Genomic DNA, 27,123 nt, shown 5'->3' with positions numbered 1-27,123 from the left:
CCTCATCAACCAAAGCAACTGTGAGACATAGAGAGATTTCCATTTTCACAGGTGGTAGAAATTCATACACATATGATCTTTCTCTGATGGAGGGCATATCCTAATCATCCAAAGAAGGAGGGAACATAAAAAGACAATCCCTCTATTATGCATAGCCAGGATACAGTTTAATATATTTCAAAAGTAGGAAACAAGCACTGAGGTCAAAGAGCAGAAAGAATAGACAATTATATAAGTTGCATATTCAAACTGGATGGAAGGGAGTAAGGAGGATTTATTGTCCCAGTCTTCTGTTTACTTAATTTTTGTTATTATTGTTCAGTTGTTTCAGTCATATCCAATTCTTCACAACCCTATTTGTGGTTTTCTTGGCAAAGACACTGGAGTGGTTTTCCATTTCCTTCTCCAGCTCATTTTGCAGATGAGGAAACTGAAGTAAACAAGGTAAAGTGACTTACCAGGGTCATACACCTAGTACTGTCTAAGGCCATATTTGAACTCAAGTCCTCCTGACATTATGCCACCTAACTTATGAATAAGAGAAGGCACTCACCCAACTGCTATGGTACTCAAAAATTCCCCAATTTTGAACAAGCAAAAATTACTCTCAATCCTTAGGAGCTAGAATTTTTGTTACTAGTCCTGTCAAGCAAGTGCTATGTGATCTCAAGAAGGTTAGTTGACCTTTCTGTGCATCTAATTTCTAAGCTCTAAAAACAAGGAGAGATATGTAAACCTTCTATGGGGGCTCCTATAAAAGTTACTGAGATTGTATGGGTGAAAAGTCTTTTGAGTTCCCCAGGGAGAGGTGTGAGATAAAATATAAGTTGTCATTTTTCAAAAGACTTCAGTTGAGCCAAATGAAAAGGCATCTGGAGAACAGCGGGAGGGATCCTGCCAACAGAGCAGTGTGACATTAGACAACTTGATGCTTTCCAAATTCCCAAGCAAGATTCCTTCTTAAAACACACACACACACACACACACACACACACACACACACACACACACATATATATATACACACACCACACATACACACATACACATACATACACACACACACAAACACACACACACACACACACACACACACACACACACACACACCTCTGAAAGGTCAGGCTTCCAGAAGATTCTGTATGTTGAATAGGCATGAGAGGAAAGGGGGAAGAATTTCCTACCAAAACCCTCTCTGTGCACTTCCCCTTTGTAAATATAATGGAAAGAGAGCCTCTTGGCAAAACTTGGAGGATTGTATCAAGACTCCAAGGAAGCATATTCATCTCTCCAACCACTGTCCTAAAAATGACATGTGTGAGACTAGGGAATCTTTGAAGAGATACCATAGATCTGGTTTTCAAGATGAGAAATTGGAAAAGAAGAAGCAGACATGGGTAAAATGACAAGATGAGAAATAGGGGTAGTGATTGAGGATGTAGGGTTATGTCTTGGAAAGAGCCCTAACTTGAGAGCCAAAGGAACAGAATGTGAGCCTAGGTTTTTCTACTAAGCTATTCATGTGACTTTGGACAGTTAACCTCAATATACCTATTTCTTCATATAAAAAGTTAAAGAAAGGAAGATACAGATGCCAAGGTCAACATTGAAAGAAAGACTTAAGAGTCTCTGGATTGAGAATTATTTTTCCCTATTTCTGCAAAGTTAGGTTGGTACCTCAACTCAAATAGTCTTCATCTTAGACCCTATTTCATGAAAGGTCTTTCATGTTATGTTATTTTCTCCTGGTGGATTGGAATGATTCTTTCCATTGCACATAAGGGAAACTGAGGCATGAGGAAAGGCAGCTCACTGGACATATCCTAAAATCAATCTTCCCCAGAATTCCATTTCCAAGTGGATAAAGGAATTGAGATTCTCCTCTTCCCTCAGCTCAGAAACAAACTAATAAATATAGTACAAGAGAATGACACATTTAATCACTTATTGCTTTAAATTGCTAGTTCCTCAAGTTCAGGGCCTTAAGGATTTTCATGTCTTATATAGTACTCAACTCTGTTCTGTGGGCATCCTATAAAGCCCAATAGGGAAGCCTTCTGTCAAAGCTTGGGGCTGGCAACTTGAAGTTTTTGTATATGAATTCCTCTCCCAGTTTTTCTCAGTGATTCCCTTCCCACAAGACCCACTGTAACTTGTGGGGTTTATCTGCACCTCAGTTTTTCTGAACTGAGAGAAGACAGCCCTGAATATTGCTAGTTGGGTATGGGGCAGGAATGAACAAAGTATGCATAATAAGGGCATAACTGTGGATTGATGTAGGGGCTTGCCACTTTTTTGAGAAAGGGGAAGAAAAATGTTCAATATATAGGAATTAGGGATTTCTTAAAAAAAATGAAGTCCCTGACTAGAATAGGGGAATAAACCCCCCCCCCCAAGCTGATGCACTACAAAATCCTGATCCAATGTTGAAGGGGGCAGTGAAGAAATAATTAGCATGAGGTAATGACTGGAAAAGTACCAGCTGGACAGAGCACCAGGCAAGAATCAGGAGAACCTGAGTCAGATACTTCCTAGCTGTGTGACCCTGGGCAAATCACAAGTTTTCCTCAGTTCCCTTATCTATAAAATGAGCTAGAGAATACAATGGCAAATACCTCCAGTATCTTTTCCAAGAAAATTCCAATTGGGTCATGAAAAGGACATGACTGAAAAATGAATGACAACAGTAGGAAGAGTGATAGATTTAGAGTTGGAGAGACCTGGGTTCAAATATTACCTCAGACAATTGTTTGTTATGTGACCAGAGGCCAGTCACTTAACCTCTGAGCCTCAGTTTTCTCATCTGTAAAATCATTACATTATCTCTCTTATAAAGTTATCATATTGTATTGTGCTCAGCTACCCTTAAAAGGCCATGTGAATGTATTATGGACAATATGAAGCTAACATGCAATAATTTGACATCACCTAAATTGTAATATACAAATATAAACTGGGCAAGTTATTTAGCCTTATTTATTCCCAGGTAGTTTCTAAAATTCTAAACTTCAGAACACATACCATTCTGTCTTGGTAGAGAAAATTTCATTTTGAGGGTTCCCTACCTATACCAATAAAATGACAGATCAGGTCCTGATAAAAAAAAATCTTTCAAATAAATAAAATCATTCTGTAATTTAACATTTTTATCTATGAAATGGGGTGATTGAATTAGAGCCAGTAGCTTTCAAATATTTTGCAAAGTGAGACCTCTTCAGAGGAAACAGAACTTTGGAGGAACTTTTTGGAAGTAGAAATCTAAAATTATTGTTTTTAATGCTAGCAAAAAATCTAAGGCTCATTAAAAAAATAATACTTGAAACTCAGCTTGAGAAACATTATAATAGACATTGTCTAATGTCCCACTTAGGTCTAACAGTTTGTGATGCTCTTATCTACCCAAGTTCAATCAGAACTTTCTTTAGAGTTTCATTTTTGTTCATGTCACATCCCTCCCCATTTACACTCTCCCTCCCCCAAATAAAATCTAAGTTCCTTAAACCCTGGAACTGTGCTATTTTTTTATTTTTGTATCTCCAGGTCCAAGTACATAGTAAGGACTTCATAAACATGGGTGGTATTGAGAGTGGAGGGTCACTTACACATTGACTCCAATGTGAGATCAATCCACAGATACTGTTCCCAATGTCCCCTGGGCATTCTGCTTTCCATTCAGTTTGCCTTTAGTCCTGCCCTTATTTGGTCACTACTGATTTCACTGGCTTTCCTTCTAATTGAGGCATTCCATGCTTGATGCCTAATGCATTTCCAGGATTGACATTAGATGTTCCCTCCCCTTGAGATAATCTTTAGGCAATTTCCTCACTGCCTATCACTATCTAATAGGACATCTAGAAATATGCACTGCACCATGGTGAAGGATGGAGAAAATGCCTTGCAAGATGCCAATATTTTCCATTTGCAAGGGCTAGACAAGGTTGCCTTACACATTTCTGGAACCAATGTTCTCAAAGAAACAATTAATAATGATGAAGGAAGAAACAAAGGGAAGAACAGAGAAAGAGAGAAAGTGAGAGAGTCAGGCAGGATGGAGAAGAAAGAAAAAGGAGAAAAAGAAAGCTATTTTATCTAATATTTCCTTTTACTAAGCTATATTCATGCAGGAGCCACATTCCAATCAGGGTTCTCAAACCATCAAGTATCAATGTTTTCTGTGGGGTCAAATTTGATTCCTATATTAGAACATCTTGTTTCATGATCAAAAGGTTAATATCTATATATAAGACATTTAAATCCATAGGATTTTTATACTATTCCTTTCCTGGAAGGAAAGAGAGATCCAGAGCCAGAAACAGAGAGAGGGAAGGAGAGGGGAGGGGTGGGGAGAGAGAGAGAGAGATCGAGAGAGATTGAGAGAAGGAAGAATATTTCCAATTTGACCCGTTAAGGCCCATAGATCTTTCCCACCAAAGAAGATGAATAAGTCTGGGTCAGCAGTCATAGGGGAATTTAAAGAGTCAAGGATTAAATTGACCATACATTTATAGTTGATATATTTGAAATTTTAAATGTCTTTATAGACTTTTGAGCATTCAGAGGCACTTCAGAGATAATTTAGTCCCATCCCCTCAGTTTATGGGTAGGGAAACATAGTAACTCACTCCACATCACACAGGTTATAAATAAGATTTTAGAAAAGGACCACAGCAGTCATCTAATCTAAATTCCTCATTTTACAGATATGGAAACTGAGGCCTGGGAAAAAAGTTATTTGTCCAAAATCATACAGGAAGTAAGCATCAAAGGTGGAGTTCAAATTCAGATTCTCTGATTACAAAACTAGTGTTCTTGTCATTGTACCATGACAGATTTGGGATTTAAATCCAGGCCTTTTGTCCCAAATGTCCCATGAGAAAGGGTAAAAGTGGCCAAGTTAGTAAAGTGCCCATGGACCAGTTTATGGGAGACACAGACTTACAAACTCCTGGGCTGTCTGCCCAAGTCATTCCATAGGTTGGAACTGCTGATAATTGAGAGAAATGAAGAGAGAAAGTTGTGAGATTACTGGTTCTGGGGCAGCACCACCTCAAGAAACCCAATTAGGAACAAGATGAGGACAGCAAGGTGTTCAGATGACAATTCACAAACTGTGACAGCAAACCCAGAGAGAGGGTCCAAGAACAGACAAAGAGCATCATTCATATTCCCCTAGTGCAGCCCCAGTTCCATATAGAGCAGCTCCAGCTAAGGCTTCCTGCTCCTCAAGATATGCCCCTTAGCAAGAAAAAAATGTCATTCTAGGATGATAATACTTGTCCTTCATTCTCAAAAGAAGACCATAACATCAGGGAGCTGATGCTATGGTAAGTATGTGAACTGGATTTGAGCAAAGAGGTATAATGTATAAACTGGCTAATGTGGCCCTGAAAGCCATGAGGCCATATTCAATACCAGATTGCTTAATCATTAAGGGAAAATCTATTGCAAAAGAAATAACACATGAGCATAGATTCCATGAGTTCATTTAGGCTGATTCTATGAAGCCAGTGGCACTGCTGACACAGATGACCTTAACACAGATGTGTTGAACAACACAATGTAAACTATACTGTAATACTCAAATGTAAACTCTACTGAACTTGGAGTTAGCAGCCAAGATGCTTTTATCAAGTGTCTACTCTCTGCCAGACACCGTGCTATATAGAAATCAAATGTCAGGTCCTGCTTTCAGGGACCTCCGAGTCTAGGGGGAAAGTCCTGCATTTGCAGGACTGTTTATAAGCAAGATACATACAGGATAAATTGGAAATAATTCAGAGGGGAAGACCCCAGTACTAAGGGGAAATCAAGAATTGAATTCAATCAATAAACATCTATTAAGTGCCTACTATTATACACTAAGTATTAGATACAAAAAGGCAAATGACAGATCCTGCCCTCAAGAGGCTTACAGTCTAATGGAGAGAAAACAAGCACATAGATATTGGCAGACAAGATAAATGGATATAATGACAGAGGGAAGGCATTAGAATTGAGAGGGGTTAGGAAAGGCTTCTTGAAAAAAAAAAGATGGGATTTTAGTTGGAGCTTGAAGGAAGTACGATATGTCAAAAGACAGAATTGAGGAGCAAGAACATTATGGGGGGCAGGGGAGGGGAAATGCATGAAGAGAAAATGCATGAAGCCTTATTAGTGATATAATTAAGAACAAGTTACTAAACTTTTCTGAAACTCAGTTTCCTTATCTATAAACTATATATTATGTCAATTATATTAATAATTAATAACTATATGGCATACAATTCTAACTAATATAATATGTTATACAATCAATTTTATATTATATATAATAACAACTCATATGTCTTCATGGAACTTAGGGTGTAGAGAGGAATGATTTGAGAATGGAATCAAGACTTAAGTTTGAATCCTACCTTTGATATTCATTAGCTGAGTCACTGTGGATAAGATGTAGTTCAATTTTCTTATCTTTCATGAGGGGAACAAACTAAGGACCTTTAAAATACTTTCTTCTTCTAAGATCCTAAGAGCCCTCCCTGAGCCTGTTTTCTCATCTATAAAAAGGACATGATGATACATTATCATAGAATTATAGTGAGGTTTAAATGAGACAATCTATCTAAAAGTACTTGGAAAACCTTCAAATGCTATGTCATCTTTTTTTTTTTCGAGTTTTCCTCACAAGAACCTGTGATGGAGTAGCATGATTTCACATGCTGCAGGCAATTTGGGAAAAATGCAAAATGATTTTAGTAATCCTAAATTCCTGAATCAAAGACTCATTTCTTTAAATACAAAGATTCTCTCAGTCATGTTGGTGTATCACAAGTCTTGAAATACTACAATCTCTGAGGAACGGAAGTTGAAGAAATCCCTAAAAGACAATGGTGAGATGTATGGTGGGCTCAACTAAACTAAAATGTTTTCAGGGATGATCTATATACAAAAATTAGTTTAAGAATAATCACTGAACATATGTGTCATCAGAAAAGAGTGAGTGACAACAGGTGGATGAAGAGAGTATCCCATGGTACAAATGAAGATTGATATTTAATCAATAATTGTAATGGATTTATAAAAAGACACAGAACAGAGGTTTTTAACCTTTTTTGTGTTCTGCACCCTTTTGTCAGTCTGGTAAAGTCATGCAATCCTTCCTTAGAATAATGTTTTTAAATGCCTAAAATAAAATTCATTGGATTTCAACAGAAGCCAATTATATGGACCTATTCTTTTTGAATTTTTTCATTGAAATATTGAAAGGGTTACTGAATTTTTAAATCCATAGACTTAAATGAAAGGTTTTAGCAGATTAGGTAACTCCTATATAGAAAAGAAGAAATCTGATATTGCTCAGTCATTTTAGTTGTATTCGACTCTTCATGACCTTATTTTGAGTTTTCATGATAGATAGTATAGAAGTTGGCCATTTCCTTCTTCAGCTCATTTTACGATGAAGAAACTGAGGCAAACAAGGTTAAGTAACTTTCCCAGGGTCACACAACTAGTAAGTGAGGCCAGACTTAAACTCAGGTCCAACCCTCTATCCACTTCTGTATTTGGGTACCCTTAAACAAAAACACCATAGAATGAAAGGACTTTCATATCATGTGAGTAGAGTTCAAGTTGACAAGACTTCAAATCAAGGAATGAATTATTAAGAATAATATACTTAACAGATTGAGGGTGGAACACCAAATGGCATTTCCTACCTCCTAGAGTTTTGAGAAAACTACTTTATGAACTTAAATTCCACTGAATTAGGAATTGTTGAGATGACTGCTAAGACTTGGGAATCCCTCTGGAAGTGTATTTGACTTTGTCTCAGAGGGTCTCCCACTGGAGTATCTTTCCACAGGGCCTCACCAAGCCAAAGCAGCTGTAGCTTAGAGAAGTCGGAGCTGACCCTCAGAATTACAATCTAATAGTTTACCTCTTTAAAAATCGGCTCAAATGTAAGACAATATGGCCTGGCAGATTGAAAGTCAGTTTAGAAGTCAGAAAAATTTGAATCCAAACTTGTGTCTGTAGTATACATGTTGTATAACCATAGGCAAGCTACTTGTCCTCTATGGGTCTACATGGCCCCAGGGATTCCTTCCAACTCTAGCTGGACCTAAAATCCTCTAAGTCTATGAGTTAGGAAAGCAGGGGAAATAAGCTGGATGACCTTTAAAATCCCCTTTTGCCAGGGATTCTGTAGAACAATATGAATGCACAACCACACTGGTAGCTAGAACTCTGGCTACTATGTAGGTCCTGCTCTGCTTTTGTTCTCAGAGGGTCTCCCACTGGGGTATCTTTCCACGGGGCCCCACCAAGCCAAAGCAGCTGTAGCTTAGAGAAACCGGAGCTGACCCTCAGAATTACAATCTAATAGTTTACCTCGCTTCATTCCTGTCTCAGCAGAAAAGGTTACTGTGCAATTACGTGTCGCTACATACAAATGACAGAGTCGTTACGGTTACTTTACCAATTACGGGGAAATTGCTCCCATTCTGCTGAGAGATTCACACTCCAGAAATCTCCACCATCACAGTGCTGGATTTAAAAGGCAGACCATGCTACTCCCCAGTGGTAGCCATGTCAGGTTCTAGGGCAGAGCTGAGAAATGTTTAGAGGATTGAAGTCAAAATTTTAAGGGGAGAGCCACTGGGTCTCAGTGGAGTGTGCCCTAGAGACTCTCCTCAGGGAGAGAGCATATTTGTTGAGATTCACTCGGGGATTAGCAGGGCCTTCCTTGAATACTAGAAGCTCTGGTCTAGAAGTTTTTAATCTGGAGTTCACAGTCTTTCAGGGGTCTGGGGAGAGATTTTGGGACTCTGTGAGCTTTGGAGGGGGGGAATTACATCATTATTTCACTGACCTCTAACTGAAATTTAGGATTTCCTTAAAAATTATTTAAAAACATTTTTTTTGAGAAACATGGGTTTCATCAGATCATCCAAGGGGTCCATGACACAACCAAGGCTAAGATCCCCTGCTATAGTTGTAACCATAAAGGAGCCAGTGAGCATCACTCTACCCTCACCTTGTCCTGCACCTTAGAAGTGGGGAAGGAGAGGAAGGCAGAATCCTCTCCTTTGTTCAAAACCCCAGTTGGTCCATTCTCCAATCTGTCACTTGTTCCTACTCTCCCCTCCCTATCCTAAAATCAGGAGTTGCATCCTGGGTCCCAGCACTTACAACATCCTTGCTCATTGGTCTCGGCAGCACAATTAGAGCATTTCAGATTTGGAAGGGACCTCAGAGGTCAACTAGTTCAAACCATACTTAAGCAGGTCTTTGTAAGGCCAGTTAACTGAGCTGGTTAATGACCAGAGCTAATGAGGCCAAGGTCATAGGCTGCATCCATGGAGTCTAGTTACCTTTCCCCCCAGAGAAATACCTAGGTGTATTCATAGCCATAGGCAGTATTCCTAACTCCCCAAGCTGCCTTGTAAATATGCATGCTGCTATGATGAGTCAAAAGGAGAATGGGATGTGAGAAAACATGGGTCATAGGAGATCACAGACCTAGAGCTGGAAGGGACCTTAGACCCAAATTTTACAGATAAAGAGTCTGAGGCTCAGAGAGGTTAAGCAACTAATCCAAGTCATGAGAGTAGTGAGTGACAGAGCAAATGGAAGGCTGTAGAATGCCAGAATCAGGAAGACCTAAGTTCAAATCAGCCACAGACATTTACTAGTTATATAGATAAGTCACTTAACCTCTGCCTGCCTCAGTTTCCTCATCTGTAAAATGGGGATAATAAAAACTTCTCCCTCCCAGAGGGAGTTGTTGAGAGGGTCAAATTATTAATAAATTTATTATTAAATTAAATCAAATTATTTTCAAAGATAATAATTGTAAACCACTAGACTGGCACATAGTAAGTGATGTATAAATATTATCTATTATTATTAACATCACTGTTATTACTGGTACTGAGTGAATAACATATCTTTATACCCCAAAGGTATCATATATGAGGATAAAGCTGATCTTTGAGGGAATTTATTGCTGCCCGGGCTATTTCTGGCTGCCCAGTATAATGAGGAGACAACTCTACTGAGTAAACTTCACTCATATTGCCCTCTCCTATAATGGGATTAATAATGCTCAGCTCTGTCCTGAGGACTTGGAAGCTGAAAGCACTCCATCAACATAAAAACCAGAGCACCTTTCCTGTGCCCTGGGAGCCTGGGAGTAATTGTCTCCTTCCTGTTTTATAGGAGGAAAGGGAATTGGGACTTGTCCAACTCAGCCGGTAAAGGAGTCCTCATTCCTGGCTCCCAGCCCCTGGCCAGAACCGTTAAAGGCTGAGGTGGAGAGGACAACGGAAGATGAAGAGCCTGGTGCCTCTCCAGTGGGGAAGTTAACAGAAATCTGGCCTTATTCTGTGCAGAGATTCATCTGGCTGGGTGTAGGTGGCCATGGCTCATGGACAGAGATACTACAGAGGGAAAACATGGGAGACAGTGATAAGACAAGATATTTGTGGGTCCAAGCAAAGGCTGGAAAAGGAGGAAGCCATGGTGAGGTAACAGGTAAGCCAGGGGAACAGAAAAATCTGGGTCTCACTCTTGCCTACATATTACTTGTGTTAGAGGACAAGTACCTAAATCTTTCAGTGTCTCAAGACCATTCTATGATTGAAGTTCTTCACTTGAGTTCCATAAACTCCCAAGGGATCTGTGGACAGATTTTAGAGGATCTGTGAGCTTAGACTAGGGAGAAACGTACATTTTTCAATATATTTGGTTTCTTTTATAATCCTGTTTTAAAAGTTATTTTATATAGTTATAAATGAGATTCTAAGACAGGATCTATAAGTTTCATCAGACTACCAAAGGGATCCATGACACAAAAAAGGTGAAGAACCCCTACTCTAAAACGCTGCTATGTTACAGAGAAGTTGCTCACCCTCCCCTGGAGGGAGTTTTTCCATACTGGTAGATGTTCTCAAATCCCAGATCAAAAAAGAAAGAAAATAAGGACGAAAATAGTGCCCACTGTGGCTATCAGAGTCTGGATTAGAATTCCATATTTAGAGGATTATAACTTTACAATAGAAGGAAGGGACCACAGAAATCATCTACTCCAATAATCTCACTTTACAAAGGAGAAAACTGTGGTCAAGTGGGTAGTGACTTGCATGAGGTCAAACACAAACTTCTTAACTCCCGGGCCAAGACTCTTTCAACCTTCACAGTATAAATGAATGCATAAATAAATATATGCATCTATACCTATGTACATACATACATAAATGAATAGATAAATAAAAATGTGAGATCTGAACTCAGGCAAGGGTTTGACCCTAAGATAAGTCCCTAAAATTTACTCTTTCAGGAGACTTAGTATATAAGGAAGAAAAATAATCAAGGAAAGGAACACTTAGAAAAATAGTCACTCCTTCAAGAACAATCCTGTCATTAGCAGTAAGATTATAGGTTTCATGTTTGAAAGAACCTTAGAGGTCATAGGGTTTAATTCATACATTTTACAGATGAGAAAACTGAGGTTCAGAGACCCTGACTTGCCCAGGGTCAAACAGCAGAAAATATCAGTAGACACTCAAGATGCATGTCTTGACACTCTATGATCACTGGCAGAAAGATAAAATTGAATGGGACGGGTCCCCAAAATGTTTCTTTTTTAGACCTCAGGCTAATGATACTCAGAATCCAAGGCTGTACTACCCTGAGGTGGTTTAATTAGGGATTACAGGTATAGGAGAACATGGAGGAGAAATAAAAAGGAAGATAGGAGGAGAATTAGATTTATTAAGTTCCTAGAGGAGGAATGGGGAAGGGGTATAGCATCTTCAGGTCTTTCCCTCTCTATTGCCTCAAATTTCCCATCATTATTTCGTGAATATGCACATACATATACTCACAGTTCACCACTGTAAACCTACCTGGTAAGTGGCTAATCAGTGAAGTGCGCATGTGGGGATTTCTTTTTAAAAAGGAGGTATTGATCAGATAAGCTGTAACCTTTCTTGTCTAAGTGCAGATTCCAATTGTAAAGCTCTCTGTGGTGGGGAATGATAATGATCCCCCATTTATGAGAAATCATATCTCTTGAGCATTCACTGACCCCAGTGGATTCCATAAATATACCTGGCAGCAGAGGCAGCTGCCCAAAATGCAGACCCACTCTTGGGAGGCTCCCACAGAGCAGTTGCCAAGCATCAGTTCTCATAGGGATAACAGAAGTTGCTGGGCCCCTATGAAAAAAAAGGGTCTTATAGAGAACAGATGTGTATTTATCAAAAGAGATCATACTCATCAATTGCTTTGCAAACCTAGAAGCATTATGGGCTATATAATTCAGTTCAGTTCAAGAATAATTTATTAAATTCCTACTATGGATGAGATGCTGGTGCCAAAGATGAAAAATCAAAAATAAAACCTGCCTTTGAGAAACTTGCATTCTGCATAGTGAGGAGCAATACTCACAAAAATAATACAAAATAATGTAGGATACAATTGACAATGGGGAGTGGGGACTAGTGAAGAGTGTCATGTAGAAGGTAACCTTGAAAGTAGTTAGAGAGGCAAGGAGGTAAAAAAATAATAAGGAAGAGCTGAAAAGGCATGAGGAGGATCATTTATACCAAGGTTTGAAGGTAGGAAATGAACTGATTATACTCTGGTATATATGGCTGAATGTGTTGATCGTTTGTTTGAAATGTATATATAAGTGTCACTTCTATAAGCATGGTATAGAGGAGCTTCAGAGCCAATATGGGTTCAAGTCCTCCCTCTGACAATGTGTCATCTAGGAAAGGCCACTCAAATTCTAAGGGCTCTAGTCTAAAACTTTAAGTTGGGGTGGCTAGGTGGCACAGTGGATAGAGCAACAGCCCTGGAGTCAGAAGTACCTGGGTTCAAATCTGGTCTCAGACACTTAATAATTTGTAGTGAAGGTTGTTGTTTAGTTATTTTTTTCAATCAGGTCCAACTTTTGTTGACCCCATTTAGAGTTTTCTTGACAAAAATACTAGAGCGGTTTGCCACTTTCTTCTCTAGTTCCTTTTACAGATAAGGAAACTGAAGCAAATAGAGTTGTGTTTCTGAGGTCAAATTTGAATTCAGGAAAATGGCGACTCTAGGCCAGGCATTCAATCCACTATGGTACCCTAGCTGTCTTTTGCACCAGTAGAGGGAGTTTCCTTTTCTATAAGTTGTTTAGACCAATGAAATCACCTGTTCAGTTTCTATAGTATCATTATCATCATAATAAATATTATTAATTTTATTATTATTATTATTATCTATAAAACTACAATGAGGTTAAATTTCTAGCTTGTTAGAATGATCATTTCTCTCTGGAGGGAATAAAAGAAAAATCCAACTTCCTATAACAGAGAGATACAAAACCTTAAATACACAGAGGAAAAAACTATTTTGGCCATATTAAGCTGAATGTATCTGGTTTTCTTATTTTGACCTCCATCTTCCCTGTTGAAGTTATAGAGCCAACTCCTCTCGGACTCATCCAGAAGAGTCACAATCAGGTGAAGGATGACCCATGCTCTTCTGGCTATGTGCGTACTGTCCAGAAGAAATGGAAGTTGTGAATAAAGAGCCTATCCACTAATGCATTATCTTGGGATGATTCTTTATTGTGTCTTTCTCAATGAGATTGTGGAGGAAATGAATGGTCATGGAAAGAAAGCCAGACAGCCACAGCCACAGCCATGGTAACCTCCTAGACAAATAAGTTACTGAAACAGCTTAGTGAAAAGTATCTTGGGCATTACATACACACACACACACACACACACACACACACACACACACACACACACAGACTATATCAAATTATACTCAATTCAAATCCACTATTCAACTCAAAACCCATTATATCCCAGTAAAATATAAGCTGCCTGAGGGGAAAAATGTAACTTTCAAATTTGCATGTCCATTCTCTAGAACAGTGTCTGACACACAGTAGGCATTTACATGCCTGTCAATTGATTAACTAATCCCAGCTATCCAAATACCTCAATATTCTATCCCCTTCTCTTCTCTAGCCCTCAAATTGGGAAATAACATTAAAATGACATCCACTGCTTTTAAAGAACATTTTGAAACTTTCATTTTGCCATTTTCTAAATTGTTGTGGTTTAGCTGTATTCAAGATACTGAAGTAGTTTTCCATTTCCTTCTCCATTTCATTTGACAGATGAGGAAACTGAGGCAAACAGGTTACACAGTTGCCCAGGGTTACACAGTTAGGAAGTGTCTGAAGTCATATTTGAATTCAGGAAGAAGAGTCTTCTTGTCTCTAGAACCAGTACTCTAACTATTCCACCACCCACCTGCCAACACACACACACACACACACACACACGCACACGCACACACACACATACACACGCACACACACACACACACTGCTTTTGACATAGGCTTCATGATCATCTGTGAGTCAACTTCAAGCCTCTCCAGAATGATCTTTCAGTAATAATGATAACATCCTGTTCTTCACTCATAAATCAATGCTATTGACCCACTCTAAGTAGGACACAAGCTATGTCTGTCTCTCTCTTAGGGCACCTCTTGTTTTCTGTCTTATACATGATTGTTTAGGCACTCATCTCTTCTACAAGACCACAACCTTCTTGAAAGCAGGTACCATTCTTCTGTACCCCTAGGAAGTATCTCGCATGATGCTTTGCCCAGAGTAGGGGTTCAATAAATGCATATTGAATAAAAAAGAATCAAATAGTGGGGATGTTTGCATTGAGGCAGCCACACTCTTTTATCCAATGCCTGTTGTGATCAACAGCCTACATTCATGAAATGACTGGCTGGAATAGGGGTACAATCTGTCCTTAGTTGGAAAAACAGGGTAAAACTAATTGGCTCCTGTGGTAGTTGAACCTATAACCTTGGCCTCATTAGCACCACACTCTAACCTGCTGAGCTAACTGGCCCAGACAAGCCAATAGTTGTGTTACAGTGCCCTATGAAGGGACCATTCTGCAGGACTAGGTCAGCAAGAGGAAGAGGATTCAAACAATGTTGTTCATACTGATCAAGTAGGATTTTTAGTTTGTATTTCCCTCCAATTAACCAAATACAGACATTTTTTTTTTAATGGGGAAAGAAAATGGGGAAATATTTTCAGTTACATTGAAGAAAGATGCTAACCTAAACGTCCCTGACATCTGCCTCTCTTTATTGGTGCATCCATTAGTATTGCTCCTCTGTCAAGGGAAGATAAATCCCACACAGCCCATTAATCCCACAGTTCCAACTCTCTCTCCCAGAGTTTGTAGCATAAAACCTCAGCCACCATCGGGACTGTAATTGAAGCTGGGGAACGCCACAATGATTAAGTTTGTGTATTCTAGAAGAAGCTTAGAGGCAGTGGCCCAGCTCCTCAGGTTGAGTTATGGCATAGGTCATTCCCTCGTTAGCGAAAATAAATTTTATTAGCCCCACTCTTGCCGCCATGTGTCTTCCTCTCTTGCTCCTTGGGTTTGTGTGTGGCGGGGTAATGTCTCTAGCTTACTGGATAAATCAGCTGAACACATCCCATTATGTCTTGGAACGCTGACAGCGACATGATAATGACTGAAATCAGGGAAAGATGTGAACTTTTTCTAATTTTGCCTCATCTACATAGGTAGAACATTGGTCCAAATTTGCTAGAGGAGATTTTTTTAAAACTAGAGAATAAATAGAGAAGGAATTTCTGGGTAGTTCCCTTTTATTCCCACCCCACCCCCCAGTAATGACAGTAATGAGAAAAAACACACTTGTTATAATACTGTTCTGTCATTATATTCTGCCTTACTTTAAGTGCTAGCTTAAGTTGAAAGCAGGTAGGTTTTCATTTGAATGGGGGAAATAGCCTCCCATTCAACATACCATAATTTAACATCTAGTGTACATTATATAAAGGGGGAGGGAAGTATCATAGGTTCATAGATTTAGAGGTAGAGGGGACTTTAAAGGCTAACTCTTTTCATTTTGTAGATCAGAAAATTGAGGCCCAAAGGAGAAAAAGTATGTGCCCAAACACCCCAGGTAGTAAATTAAACTCCCAATTCCCGACTCCAATGTCAATAATTTTCCACAGAGTAGGACATTATACATGGGTCTACATGAAGCGTGATGAAGATCTTTTAAAAGCAGATGTGTTTGGAAGGTGGGAGTTAGAAATCAGGGTATGTTATGTGTGAATTTATAGTGAGTTTACTAATATTAATAATCCTCCACTTATTTCACAGAGTTGAGAATTAATTGAGACAGTTTATGTGACAGTGCATTGAAAACTGTGAAGTTCTTACACGAATGTAACATTATGGTAATAATGATTTATTGATTTTTCTTCCTAAGGAATAATTCCACTTCCCTATTAAACTTCCCTATTTCTGAGTCATTCATGTTCAAGACTTGAGTATTAACTTTGACCCTTCACTCTTCTTTGCCAATCGGTTACCAATGACCACTGAGATATCTTCCATGATATCTTTTGAATCTGACCCCTTATCTGTATTTACCCAGGTACCATACCTAGTTCACTTGCTGAACAGTCAGCTCTCCTCTTCAACTCTGACCAGAACAATTATTGTAGCCTCTTAATCTCTCTAACTCAAAGCTTTTCCATCTCTAATTCATCCACCATATGACTTCCTAAAGTCCAGGTCTGATTCCTATCGATCTCCTACTTGAAAAACTCCATTATTCCTTATTTCCTCTAAGATCAAATTTAAGCTCTTTAGCTTTGAAAGCCTTTCACAACTTGCCCCAACCTGCCATTCCTAACTTATTATTATTATTTAGTATTCCCTTTCCCACATGCTATAGTTCAGCCAAACTAGTCTCTTTGGTGTTCATCAGTATCATTATCATTGTCATCGTGGTATTTATATGGCACTTTAATGTTTGAAAAGCACTTTACAAATGTTATCTCATTTGATCCTCATAAAAATCCTGGAAGGTAGATAATCCCAGTTTACAGATGAAGAAACTGAAGCTAGCAGAAATTAAATGATATACTCAGGATCTGAGACTGGATTTGAACTGAGATCTTCCTAAAAAATGACACTCCATTTTCTATCTCCAGTCTTTAGAATGACTGTACCTCACTTCTCATACTTTGCTCACTTCTATCTCTTAGAATTCCTCATCACCTTCAAAACTCTGCCTATCAAACATCTCTTTCTGGCGGGTGTTATTATTATCCTCATTGGATAATTAAAGAAACTGAGGAAGACGGAGAGAAGTTAAATGAGATCATATTTAAATGAAATCAAGAAGAAGTAACACTTTCTACTTAACACATTTTCTGATGCTCTCACCAACTCTTAGTGTTCTCTCTCCAAAACTTTACCTTTTATTTATTTAGTATATACTTCTTCATGTACATGCCATCTTCTTGGAAGGAAGCTTGTGAATTATAGAGTAGAATTTGCCAGTGTATAGTGGAGGAGGGAGGACAGATGAGCTCAGGGACCAAGGAAGAGGAAGATAGAGCTGCTAAAGTTCAGGAAAAGATTGAAAGGGAAAGGAGTATACCCAGAAGCAGACAGCAACTCTGCATCATCTCATTATTCCTTAAGGGAGCAGGAGGTAATAGCTAGCCATAGGACAAGAGAAATATTCATCAATAATTAGAATAGACAACAGGCAGAGCAGTGCTCCTGGTGACCAGAAAGGTCATTAGCTCTGGCTTCATTGAGCAAGAAGATAGGACTGACCTAAAATGTCCAAGGCATTTCCCCTTTATAGTCAAAGATCTGAAGTTTAAGTAGAAAGAGGTGGAGGTAGAGCCTGCTGTCCTGGGGGACCCCAGAGGATCCTAATGGCATTTAAAAAAATTCTGAATGAATTGTGCTAGGTTAGCTCTGCTCCCATCAGAGAGAAGGGCTAGCTAGCTAACTAGGAGAGGCCATCCACTAGGAGGTCATCCCCACCCATCTTGCGCAGCCACATCACTCCCATCATCTTCCATCCTAATTCTTGTGAGGGGCTCATGCTAACAGGGCCAGGATTAGCCAAACCAGTAGTGTCTAAGAGGGCTGTGGAACATGAAAGCCTCCAACTGCAGACTTGATGAGAGGTCTCAGACAACTTCTAGCTATGTCACCTTAAGCAAGTCACTAAATTTCTGCTTGTCTCAGTTTGTCTATCTATAAAATGGGAATAATAATGACAGCACCCTATCACAGGATTGTTGTGAGGATAGATATAAATGCTAGCTATTATTTTTAATATTACTAAACTCAGTTGCAACAGCAACAACGAACAGGAAATAACCAAACCTAGTTAGGATTCTACTTTCAGGAGAAAGAAAAAGTATTCCTCAAGGAAATAAGGTAAAATAAGAAGAGTTTTTGGTCTTAGGTGACTTTTTGCTCATTCTGAATTTTCACATTCTTGGTACTGCTATGAGATGGGGAGGAGATAAGGAGGACAGAGTGGATATGGGAGAGGGGGAAATTAGGACATTAATAATCAACAAAGTTTTACTACTATTCTACCATAAACCAGGTAGTATTCTATGTTTGAGCAAAAGTGATGATGTAGGGGGTCTGAAGCCAGAAAGCCCTGAGATCAAATCCAACCTCGGCCATAGTCAAGCTATATAGCCTGGACAAGTCACTTAACCTCAGGTTTCTCAACTGTAAAACAGAGTTAATAAAAGCACCCATTTCCAAGGATTGTTATGAGGATAAAATGAGATTATATTTGTAGAGGTTTCAACTTTTCACATAGTTGGAGCTTTATAAATGATTATCCCTTTCCCATCCTTTCCATCCCCCCCCCCCCGTTTTTTTCTCCCACTAGAATGCAAGCTTTTTGGGAGATAGGGTCTGTTTCATTTTTGTCTCTGCATCCCCAGTTCCTGGTGAAGTGGACAGAGAGCTGACCTCCAAGCTGGGAAAGCTAGTGTTTAAGTCAATCTAGCACATATTGATGGGGTGGCTCTGGTTAAGACAAGTAATCAAGGCACAGGACCTTGAGCTCTTTGGGTCACATCCCAGAGAAGATACAAACCTGTATTAGAGAAGAAAATTTCTTCATCCAGAGAGGCTGGCAAGTAGTAGGTGCTTAAAGCTTGTTAAATTAATTGAATTGAATAAGAAAACTGGTGTGACAAGTGGGCTGTGATTTGGCTCCAGAAAGCAGAATAGGAAAAGGGGAATCAGGTCTTCATCTCTGGGCTACTTTTCTAATGTATAAGAATATCTCAGGTGGTCACTCCACAACTCCTATTCGGAACCAGGGTAACTAACTGAAAACTAAGTGAGAGTGAAAATATGCTAAGACCCCTCATTCTGACCTGCTCAGAGCTCCAACTCCTTCCAGGAGCCAGGAACATGAGGACTTGGGGGTTTTCAGGTGCCAGAATGCCACCCCCCCATCTCAGGGGTCCTAGCCATGATCTGAATATGCTTTACAACCCATTTAGAGCAGCATTGTCACTCACCCAAGTGGCATCTTGAGATGTACAGCTAAGAAGAGAGTAGCAGCTGGGCCTAGGTGGGGAGAGGGAGTCATAAGACCTCAAAGATCACTGACTTAGACCTAAAAGAAACTGCAGAGGCACAAGAAAAGTCCCTCTCAGGAATAGAAATTAAATAATTATATAATTAAGCATCCTGAATTATCATTAGTGAAATCAGCTTGGGGTGTTGTGCTTCAGATTGTTTTTTTTTTCTTTAGGTCCCCTGGTTCCCAGGACAAATGGTTTTCATGACAAACTTCATCTCTATAAAATTGCACCTTTTCACCCCTCTCCTTCTGAGAGAATCAGAATAATTTACAGACACTAACCTGTTTGCTCTGGGATATCTCTCCTCATTTGATAGATGAAGAAGGTGAGACAGGACATCAGAAAAGATTACAAAAGACAGGGACATTAGCATCTGTCTCTACTCCCACATCTGATCCCAAAGATCACCTCTCTATCTGTGTCTGTGTCTCTCTGCCTCTCTGCCTATCTCTCTGGCTCTCTCTCTCTCTCCTTCCCTCCCTCCCTCCCCTCTGTGTCTATCACTCTCTTCAGTCTCCCCAGGATTCTACTTCTCTCCCAAGACAAATGGTCCCTATGACTAAATCCACTTATACCTCTCTCCTTCTTCCTCGACCCTCTCAGAGAAATTTTACACACTGACCTGTTTCTTCTAAGGTACCTCCTCTAATTTAGTGAGATGATGGGGAGAGGAGCACAGAACTAAGAGAAGGAATACCCAAGACAATAAAGTCAGATTGCTGCCTCTTTCTCTCATACCCACTGTTCAACCCATGCTCTTCCCCTGGTATTAGACCTTCTATCCATCCTGGGATTCACGTTTGTAACATTCATTTTTAGAGCAGCAGAAATACACTACATAATCCCAGGAGATGGCCTCTCCTAGTTAGCTAGCTAGCCCTTCTCTCTGATGGGAGCAGAGCTAACCAAGCATAATTCATTCAGAATTTTTTTAAAGGCCATTAGGGCCCTCTGGGGTCCCCCAGGACAGCAGGCTCCACCTCCACCTCTTTCTACTTAAACTTCAGATCTTTGACTATAAAGGGGAAATGCCTTGGACATTTTAGGTCAGTCCTAGCTTCTTGCTCAATAAAGCCAGAGCTAATAAAAGGACACACTCTATGTAGCTAGTTACAGCCACTTTCCCATGGCCAACCAAGGTTAATAGGCAGATTACCCACCCTCCTGGTTTCAGAGTAAGATGAATTTAGAGTGAGGAAAGGGCAGGGTGAGCAAAAATATTTCTTAAAAGTTCATCATGGTTAATCAACTATGATGGCTACAGCTACTCTTAGCAGTTCAAAGAGGTAGGACAAGCCTGGGAGACCTGTTATGGGCAACACCATCCACATCCACTAGAAAATAAAACAAAAACCAGAAAATCTAAATGAATACTATGTTCATTTTTTTAAAATTTCTCTTATGTTTTTTCCTTTCTATACAATGATGTTCTTTCTTTTCCCTGAGTTCTAAATCTTCATACACAAAATGACTAATATGTAACATGCTAAACACAAGTGTACAAGTACAATACAATGTTCACTAGACTTTGCTAAGGGGAGAGGGGTGGGAAGAGAGGGTGGAAAAAATTGTGTAACATAAATATGCAAGTGAATGACTGTTTTAAATAAATAACTATATATAATTTATGTATATGTATATAATATAATTGCAAAAATAAAATATCAATTTAAAAAGGCAGAAAAAAAGTTCATCATAACTGAAAAGTCAAACAAAGTCAAAGCAGGAAGAGCCAAAAGAAAATAAATAAATAAATAACAAGTATCTCTAGACAAAACCATATCATTAATTGCTAGAGGTGAAATGTTAAATTAAGTGCCCTAGCCTTTCATCTTTCTTCCTCTCAATTTCTTTTGGAGATGGCAACTGCAAGACAAAAACTATCAGTGAGACTCTCCTTCTGTACCCTAACACTTGAGAAAATTGCAGAATTCTAAGAGATCTATTCCTCCTGACTTGAAAGAGAAAAAAGGAGGAAAATGAACAAGTAGATATTAGAATGAATCCCATAAAACCGAGTTTCTTGAAGAATGACTGCATTCCTCAACACCATCCTGTTGTCTGACCCTATTGCGCTTATTTGGTACCTGTGTGGTCTGAACTGAGCCCAGGTATATTATGACCAGAGCATCTACTGAAAGTAAACTGAGGATCAATAAAATCAAAGGAAACTGATACAATGCCTCAAAGCCTGGTTCAGCCTTTTCAGAAAGTCTAGCTAAAGAGACAGATCAGCCTTGTGAGGGGTTTCCACTGGTCTTCTCCCTGCCTCAGCCCTGAACTTGCCTCAAACTTGAAAGGGCTAATTAAGGGTAAAAGAAAAATCAAAAGCTTCTTATCTGACTCCATTAAGTCCAGTTCTGGTATCAGTCAATCCTGTTTTCCAGATTATTCTATAAAAGTTTCCAACACTCTGAGAAGAGGGAAGGGAAGGAAAATAGGAAGGAAGGGAAGGAAGGAAGGGATATAGGGAGGAAGGGAGGGAGAGAGGGAGGAAGGAAGGGAGGGAGAGAGGAAGGAAAGGAATGAGGAAGGGGGGGGAGGGAGTCACAGTCAGCACAGTAAGAATGCAAACCAAGAGCCTAAGATCCTAGTCAGAACTATGGCCAGCTGGTCATTTCAAAGTATATCTGGGATTAAAAGTCCTTCAGAGTCTGGTTCCAATCTAGCATTGTAGCCTTTTAAAAATGCATTACTCTCTTTCTTGTACTTTTCAGTCCAGCCAAACTACTCTTCTTGAGATTCCTCATACATATAACATCTATTTCATTGTCTTGCATATACAGGCTATCTTCCTATGCCCGGAATACCTTCCTTCTTCACCGCTTCTTAAAATTCCTAGTTTCCTTTAAAGTTTAGTTCAAACACCATATTTACCAAGAGGCATTTCATCATCCTTCTAGTTGCTACTTCCCTCCCCCCAAAATTACCTTGTATTAATTTTGCATGTACTTTTACATTGACACGTTGTTCCCTTTATAGAACATACTCTCCTTGAGGGCAGGTATTCTGTTGTCTGATGATAAATTGATCAATCAGTTAACTAGCATTTATTAAGTATTTATATACAATGTACAAGATACCAGACTAAGTACCAAGACACAAAGAAAAGCAAAAACACACACAGAAAAGATCCCTTTCTTCAAGGAGTTTACATCCTGATCAGGCACGTGTAATGAAAGGGTGGCAGGTGAGGTAGAACTTCACAATCAGAGGTGAAATTTAGCTCAGATGTCTCTGATCCTAATGGGGGAGGCAGCAGATGAAATAGGTACATACAATGCACATAGAAGATAGAAGGTAACTTTAGAAAAAGAAGACGCATGTGGCTGAGTGAGGGACATGGAGAGTCCTCTGAAGGAGAGTAATGTTGGAGTAGAGTCCATGATAGATGCTTCATAAATGCTACAACCTGAACTAACCATCATTACCATCTAAGTTCTGCTCCTCTTCTCTAGCCCCTCTCCAGGCTTTTTCTGCCTTTATCTCTGTTTCTCCCAATTTACACAACATTTCTCTCACTTTAATCAACATAATATGCATGTCATGTCACTAGATGCCACTAATATGCATGTCACTAGATGCCATGATCTTCTTTAATGAGGAAGGACAACAATCCATCAATCAATCACCTTAATTAAAAAGGTCAATGAAAAAGGGAAAGGGTTTAAAGTTATCTAGGAACATATATATATATATATATATATATATATATATATATATATATATATATATATTCTACTGACATCTCACTCTACTCTGATCTTGGGTTCCTAAAATCTATAGGGCAAGAGAATAAGACTAAAGGTACCAAATCTTGGTAAGTCCTGTCAAGTTGGAAAGGCTTTTATTATGAGCCTGGAAAAAGTGTGTGTGTGTGTGTGTGTGTGTGTGTGTGCACACGCGTGTGTGTGTGTGTGTGTGTAAGCAGGAATGGAAGGGAGTGTCAGAGGGCTAGTCTTCATAATTAGTTGAGAGATTCATCATCATTTCTAATGATGAGTCATTTTAGCCCTAGCAACACACAAAACCATAGATTAAAAATATGGAGAGGTTTATGATCTTTATAAATCAAGTGAGTATCACCCCTATGAAATCATAGATCCTTTAGGTATTAAATGAAATATATTTATGGAAAAATTCCTATACTGGGCATCTAGAGTTTACTGCATTCCTTTGGAAGCAAAGTCTATAGAGTCATTAATAGGGCAAAGTAACTGGCACTTTTCCCCAAGGCAAAAAAATGTAGACGAGGTCAAAAATGTTAAGTGATTTAAAAAAAATATGTTATATAATATGATATGCTATTATATTTACATTTTGACATCAATTTCACTTCCTCAGGAATTTAGAAACAATTGAACCTACTTATAAAGATTTAGGAAGCTACAAGATTCATCTTCCTTTATCAAAGGATCATATCCTCAAGATATTTTTCTGGTCCTGCCCCCATCCTTTCTAAAAAGGTCGCCTTCCTCAAGGTGTCCAGTGGATTCTGGATTAACTTCATCATGAGCCAGTACCTAAGGTCTTATCCAAAAGGGGTCAGTGTCTTGAGATATCTACTACCTATCATTTAGCTGAATTTGTCTTAATTTTTCCTGTATATATTTCTAAATATTATTAAGTTACAACTGATTTGAGGTCATATTTTTTTTTGCTGTTTTCCACAAGAACCAACTCAAGTCACAGTATCCTCAAATCTGAAAAAGTTTTCTCACAGATTGACTTCTCTGAAACTGGAATTCAATCAGTAGAGCATAAAAAGAAAAGAAAGGTACAAAGATAAGCACCCCAACATTCCAGATCTCAAATTTAATATGTTCATTTACTCACTGATTGTTTCATTCCAAGCTTTTGTAAAAAAAAATCATCTTAGATTTAGAAAGTACCTCAGGTTACATGGAGTCCAATCTCTTCATTTTACAGATGAGGAAACTGAAGTCAAGAGAGGTTAAATAATTTGTTCAAGCTCATACAGCTAGTAAGTATCTAAGGCAGAATTTGAAACCAGGTCTTTCTGATTCCAAGTCCAGCCCTATTTACTACCCCATACTGCCTTACGCACTATCTAAGATTATAAACTGGATAGGTATATCTTTCTATTACTATAGGTAATATTTCTTAGTGCATTATTTATTCTCTCTTTAATGTCTGTCATGGGATCAATCATATTTGGATGCTTCTTCAATATGATTCTTCCCTCTTAGCAGCAATTCCTAATATTCAATGATTCAAATCAACAGTCTGAACTAGATGCTAGGGATACATAGGAAAAATGTGAAATATTCCCTGCCCACAAAGAGCTTCCATTCTACTAGGAAAGGATGGTATAATGCTGAAGGTAACAAAAGGTATCTTAATCATAGAGGCCACAGACTCATCATGGAAGATGTAAGCAAACATACCACTGGTGGTATACTGGTTAGAGAATTGAACTTGGAGTCAAGAAGACCTGAGTTCAAATCCAGCCTTATATACTTGCTAGCTGTATGATTCTGTATAAGACATTTAACTTTTCTTCTGTAAAATGGGGATAATAATACTGTGTACCTGTCTAAATTGTTATGAGCATAAGTGAGATCATACTTGCAATACACTTTGTGAACATTAAAGCATTATATAATTGCTATATTATTATTTTATATAGATAAATATAAAATATATTTAAAATATTTTGTTGTTAAGTGTGGAGGAAAACGCAGGGAATGAGGTGAAGTAGTGTAATATAGTGGGAAGATCATGAGACAGGAAAGAAAAGTCTTGAGTTTCCGTTCTACATCCATCTTATGAGATGTGGGATAACTCATTTTACTTCTCTTAGAATCCTATTACCATTCCTGCAAACAAGGAACCCCGAGGCTTGAAGAAATACAATGATTCATTCTTGGTTCTCTCAAGTATAAATTGAGAACAGCATTATCTGCCCTACCTATTTTACAGAGAAGTTTGTAAAAATAATATGAAAATAATAGAATGAGAATATTATCAATTAAAAGAAAAAATGTTTTCCAGGGAAGGTAAGATTAGAAAGCTATTAGAGGAATTATTTTTAATACTACCCACTGCCATGATGTCCCACTGGTCTCCGGCCAGATTTTCTGAAGGCCGGCCCTGACTCACCGCACTGCTACAGGGAATGTCCTTCACTTTGAGCCAGGCGAGGTCCAGAGTTCCCTCTCCCCTGTAGCAGGACTGTAGTCTCTCCTTGATGCGATCATTGATCTGCTTCAGGACAAAGATGCACAGGGCTGATTCATCCAGTGATTTCATTTTCCTCTTCTGACCCTTAGAGAATACAGTAAAGAGGATGTCATCATCTGATCGAACTCCCAAGGTCCGGGCAAGGAAGGCCCCTGCCTTGGAAAGGTAAGCGGCTTGCAGCAAGCGATACTCCACCCCATTGCGCTCACAGCCAATGGGCACCTCCACATAGGAGTTGAAGGCTGTGTCCTCCTTACATAGCCTCACCAACTTAGAGGTATAAACTTGTTCCTTGGTGGTGGAGCCTGGTGGGGACATCATTTCTGGCTGGAGGGTCAGGAAGTACACAAAATTGCCACTGCTGAATCCATAGACGTAATAAATATCAAAGTCAGGGATGATGGTGAAGGTGTCAGAAGGTATCTTAATCATAGAGGCCACAAACTCATCATGGAAGACATAAGCAAACATGCCATCAGCTTCGGAATTCTTGGTCAATTTGCGACTGGAGATAGTAGGAAAATACTCTGGCTTCCCATCCACAGCAGTGGCAATGAATAGTTTATCATCCAGATTGTTGTAGGAGACAATGACACCAAAGACGGAGCCACTTTCATTGACACCAGACAGGTAATGTTCTTTCTTATGAAATGGCTCTCCTAGCTTGAAGAGGTCTTCTAGCCTGAGAAGTTTACATATACCCTGGTACAGACTTCCACAGGCAATTAGCCTGTTCTCCTTGTAATCAATGAGGAGCATTTTGTTAACATTATTAGTAGTTGTAAGGGGCTCATTGCAGGTCTGAACAATTCGAGGTGGGTAGCACTTGGGGTTATCCTCATCAGGTCCTGTCTGATGGGTCACCAAGACCTTCAAGTCACTGGACAATTTATAGATGCGGTTGATAGCCCCTAGGTAGATGTGCCCTGTCCTCTCATCCACCACAAGGTGGTTGAAGCCCTCCGTGGGCTCTGCAGTGAATGTGAGAAAGGATCGCTTCTGGGGTGAGGGTGGGGGTTGTCTGGAAAGGAGGGCTGCAGAACCCATCCCCAGAAGCAGGAGATGGGAGAGCAGACAAGTCCAGTTCCAAGGCATGGCCTTCATCTCAGAAATGAGTCCTCTGGGCCACAGGAATAGTCACACACCAAGAGGCACTTCAAAGGATCAGGACCCACAATGAGTTTTCCCCTAAAAGTAGGAAAAAAAAAAGACAAATGAGAATGGGAAAAAAATTTAAAAATAACATAGCTTGAGTCTAGAGTCTATTGTTTAGGGTTCTCAGAGCATTTAGTACACCCTGAAGCAGAATCTTTTACATGATTACATTAATAATGATACAACTACATAGCATACCTACACTTAAACCCAGAAAGATTTGAATTCAAATGTATCCTCAGAAACTTACTGTGCCCTTGAATCAATTACTTAAA

At 39.2% G+C, this 27,123-nt stretch overlaps 1 protein-coding gene across 4 annotated transcripts in view; it reads right to left on the bottom strand.

Moving 5' to 3' along the window:
• PLXNA4 (plexin A4) overlaps positions 1 to 27,123 on the bottom strand; it is a 610,123-nt gene that overhangs the window by 496,242 nt on the left and 86,758 nt on the right. For all 4 annotated transcript variants that reach the window (XM_074193668.1, XM_074193667.1, XM_074193669.1 and 1 more), the window contains one exon: positions 25,613 to 26,881. In XM_074193668.1, the coding sequence (XP_074049769.1) occupies positions 25,613 to 26,797 (1,185 nt within the window). In that variant the 5' untranslated portion in view covers positions 26,798 to 26,881. The remainder of the gene's footprint in view (positions 1 to 25,612; positions 26,882 to 27,123) is intronic.

Source organism: Macrotis lagotis, chromosome 7 (assembly GCF_037893015.1).
Source record: "Macrotis lagotis isolate mMagLag1 chromosome 7, bilby.v1.9.chrom.fasta, whole genome shotgun sequence".
Taxonomy (NCBI): domain Eukaryota; kingdom Metazoa; phylum Chordata; class Mammalia; order Peramelemorphia; family Peramelidae; genus Macrotis; species Macrotis lagotis.
The sequence above is the reverse complement of the archived record's forward strand: the minus strand, read 5'-3'. Positions and strand labels throughout refer to the sequence as shown.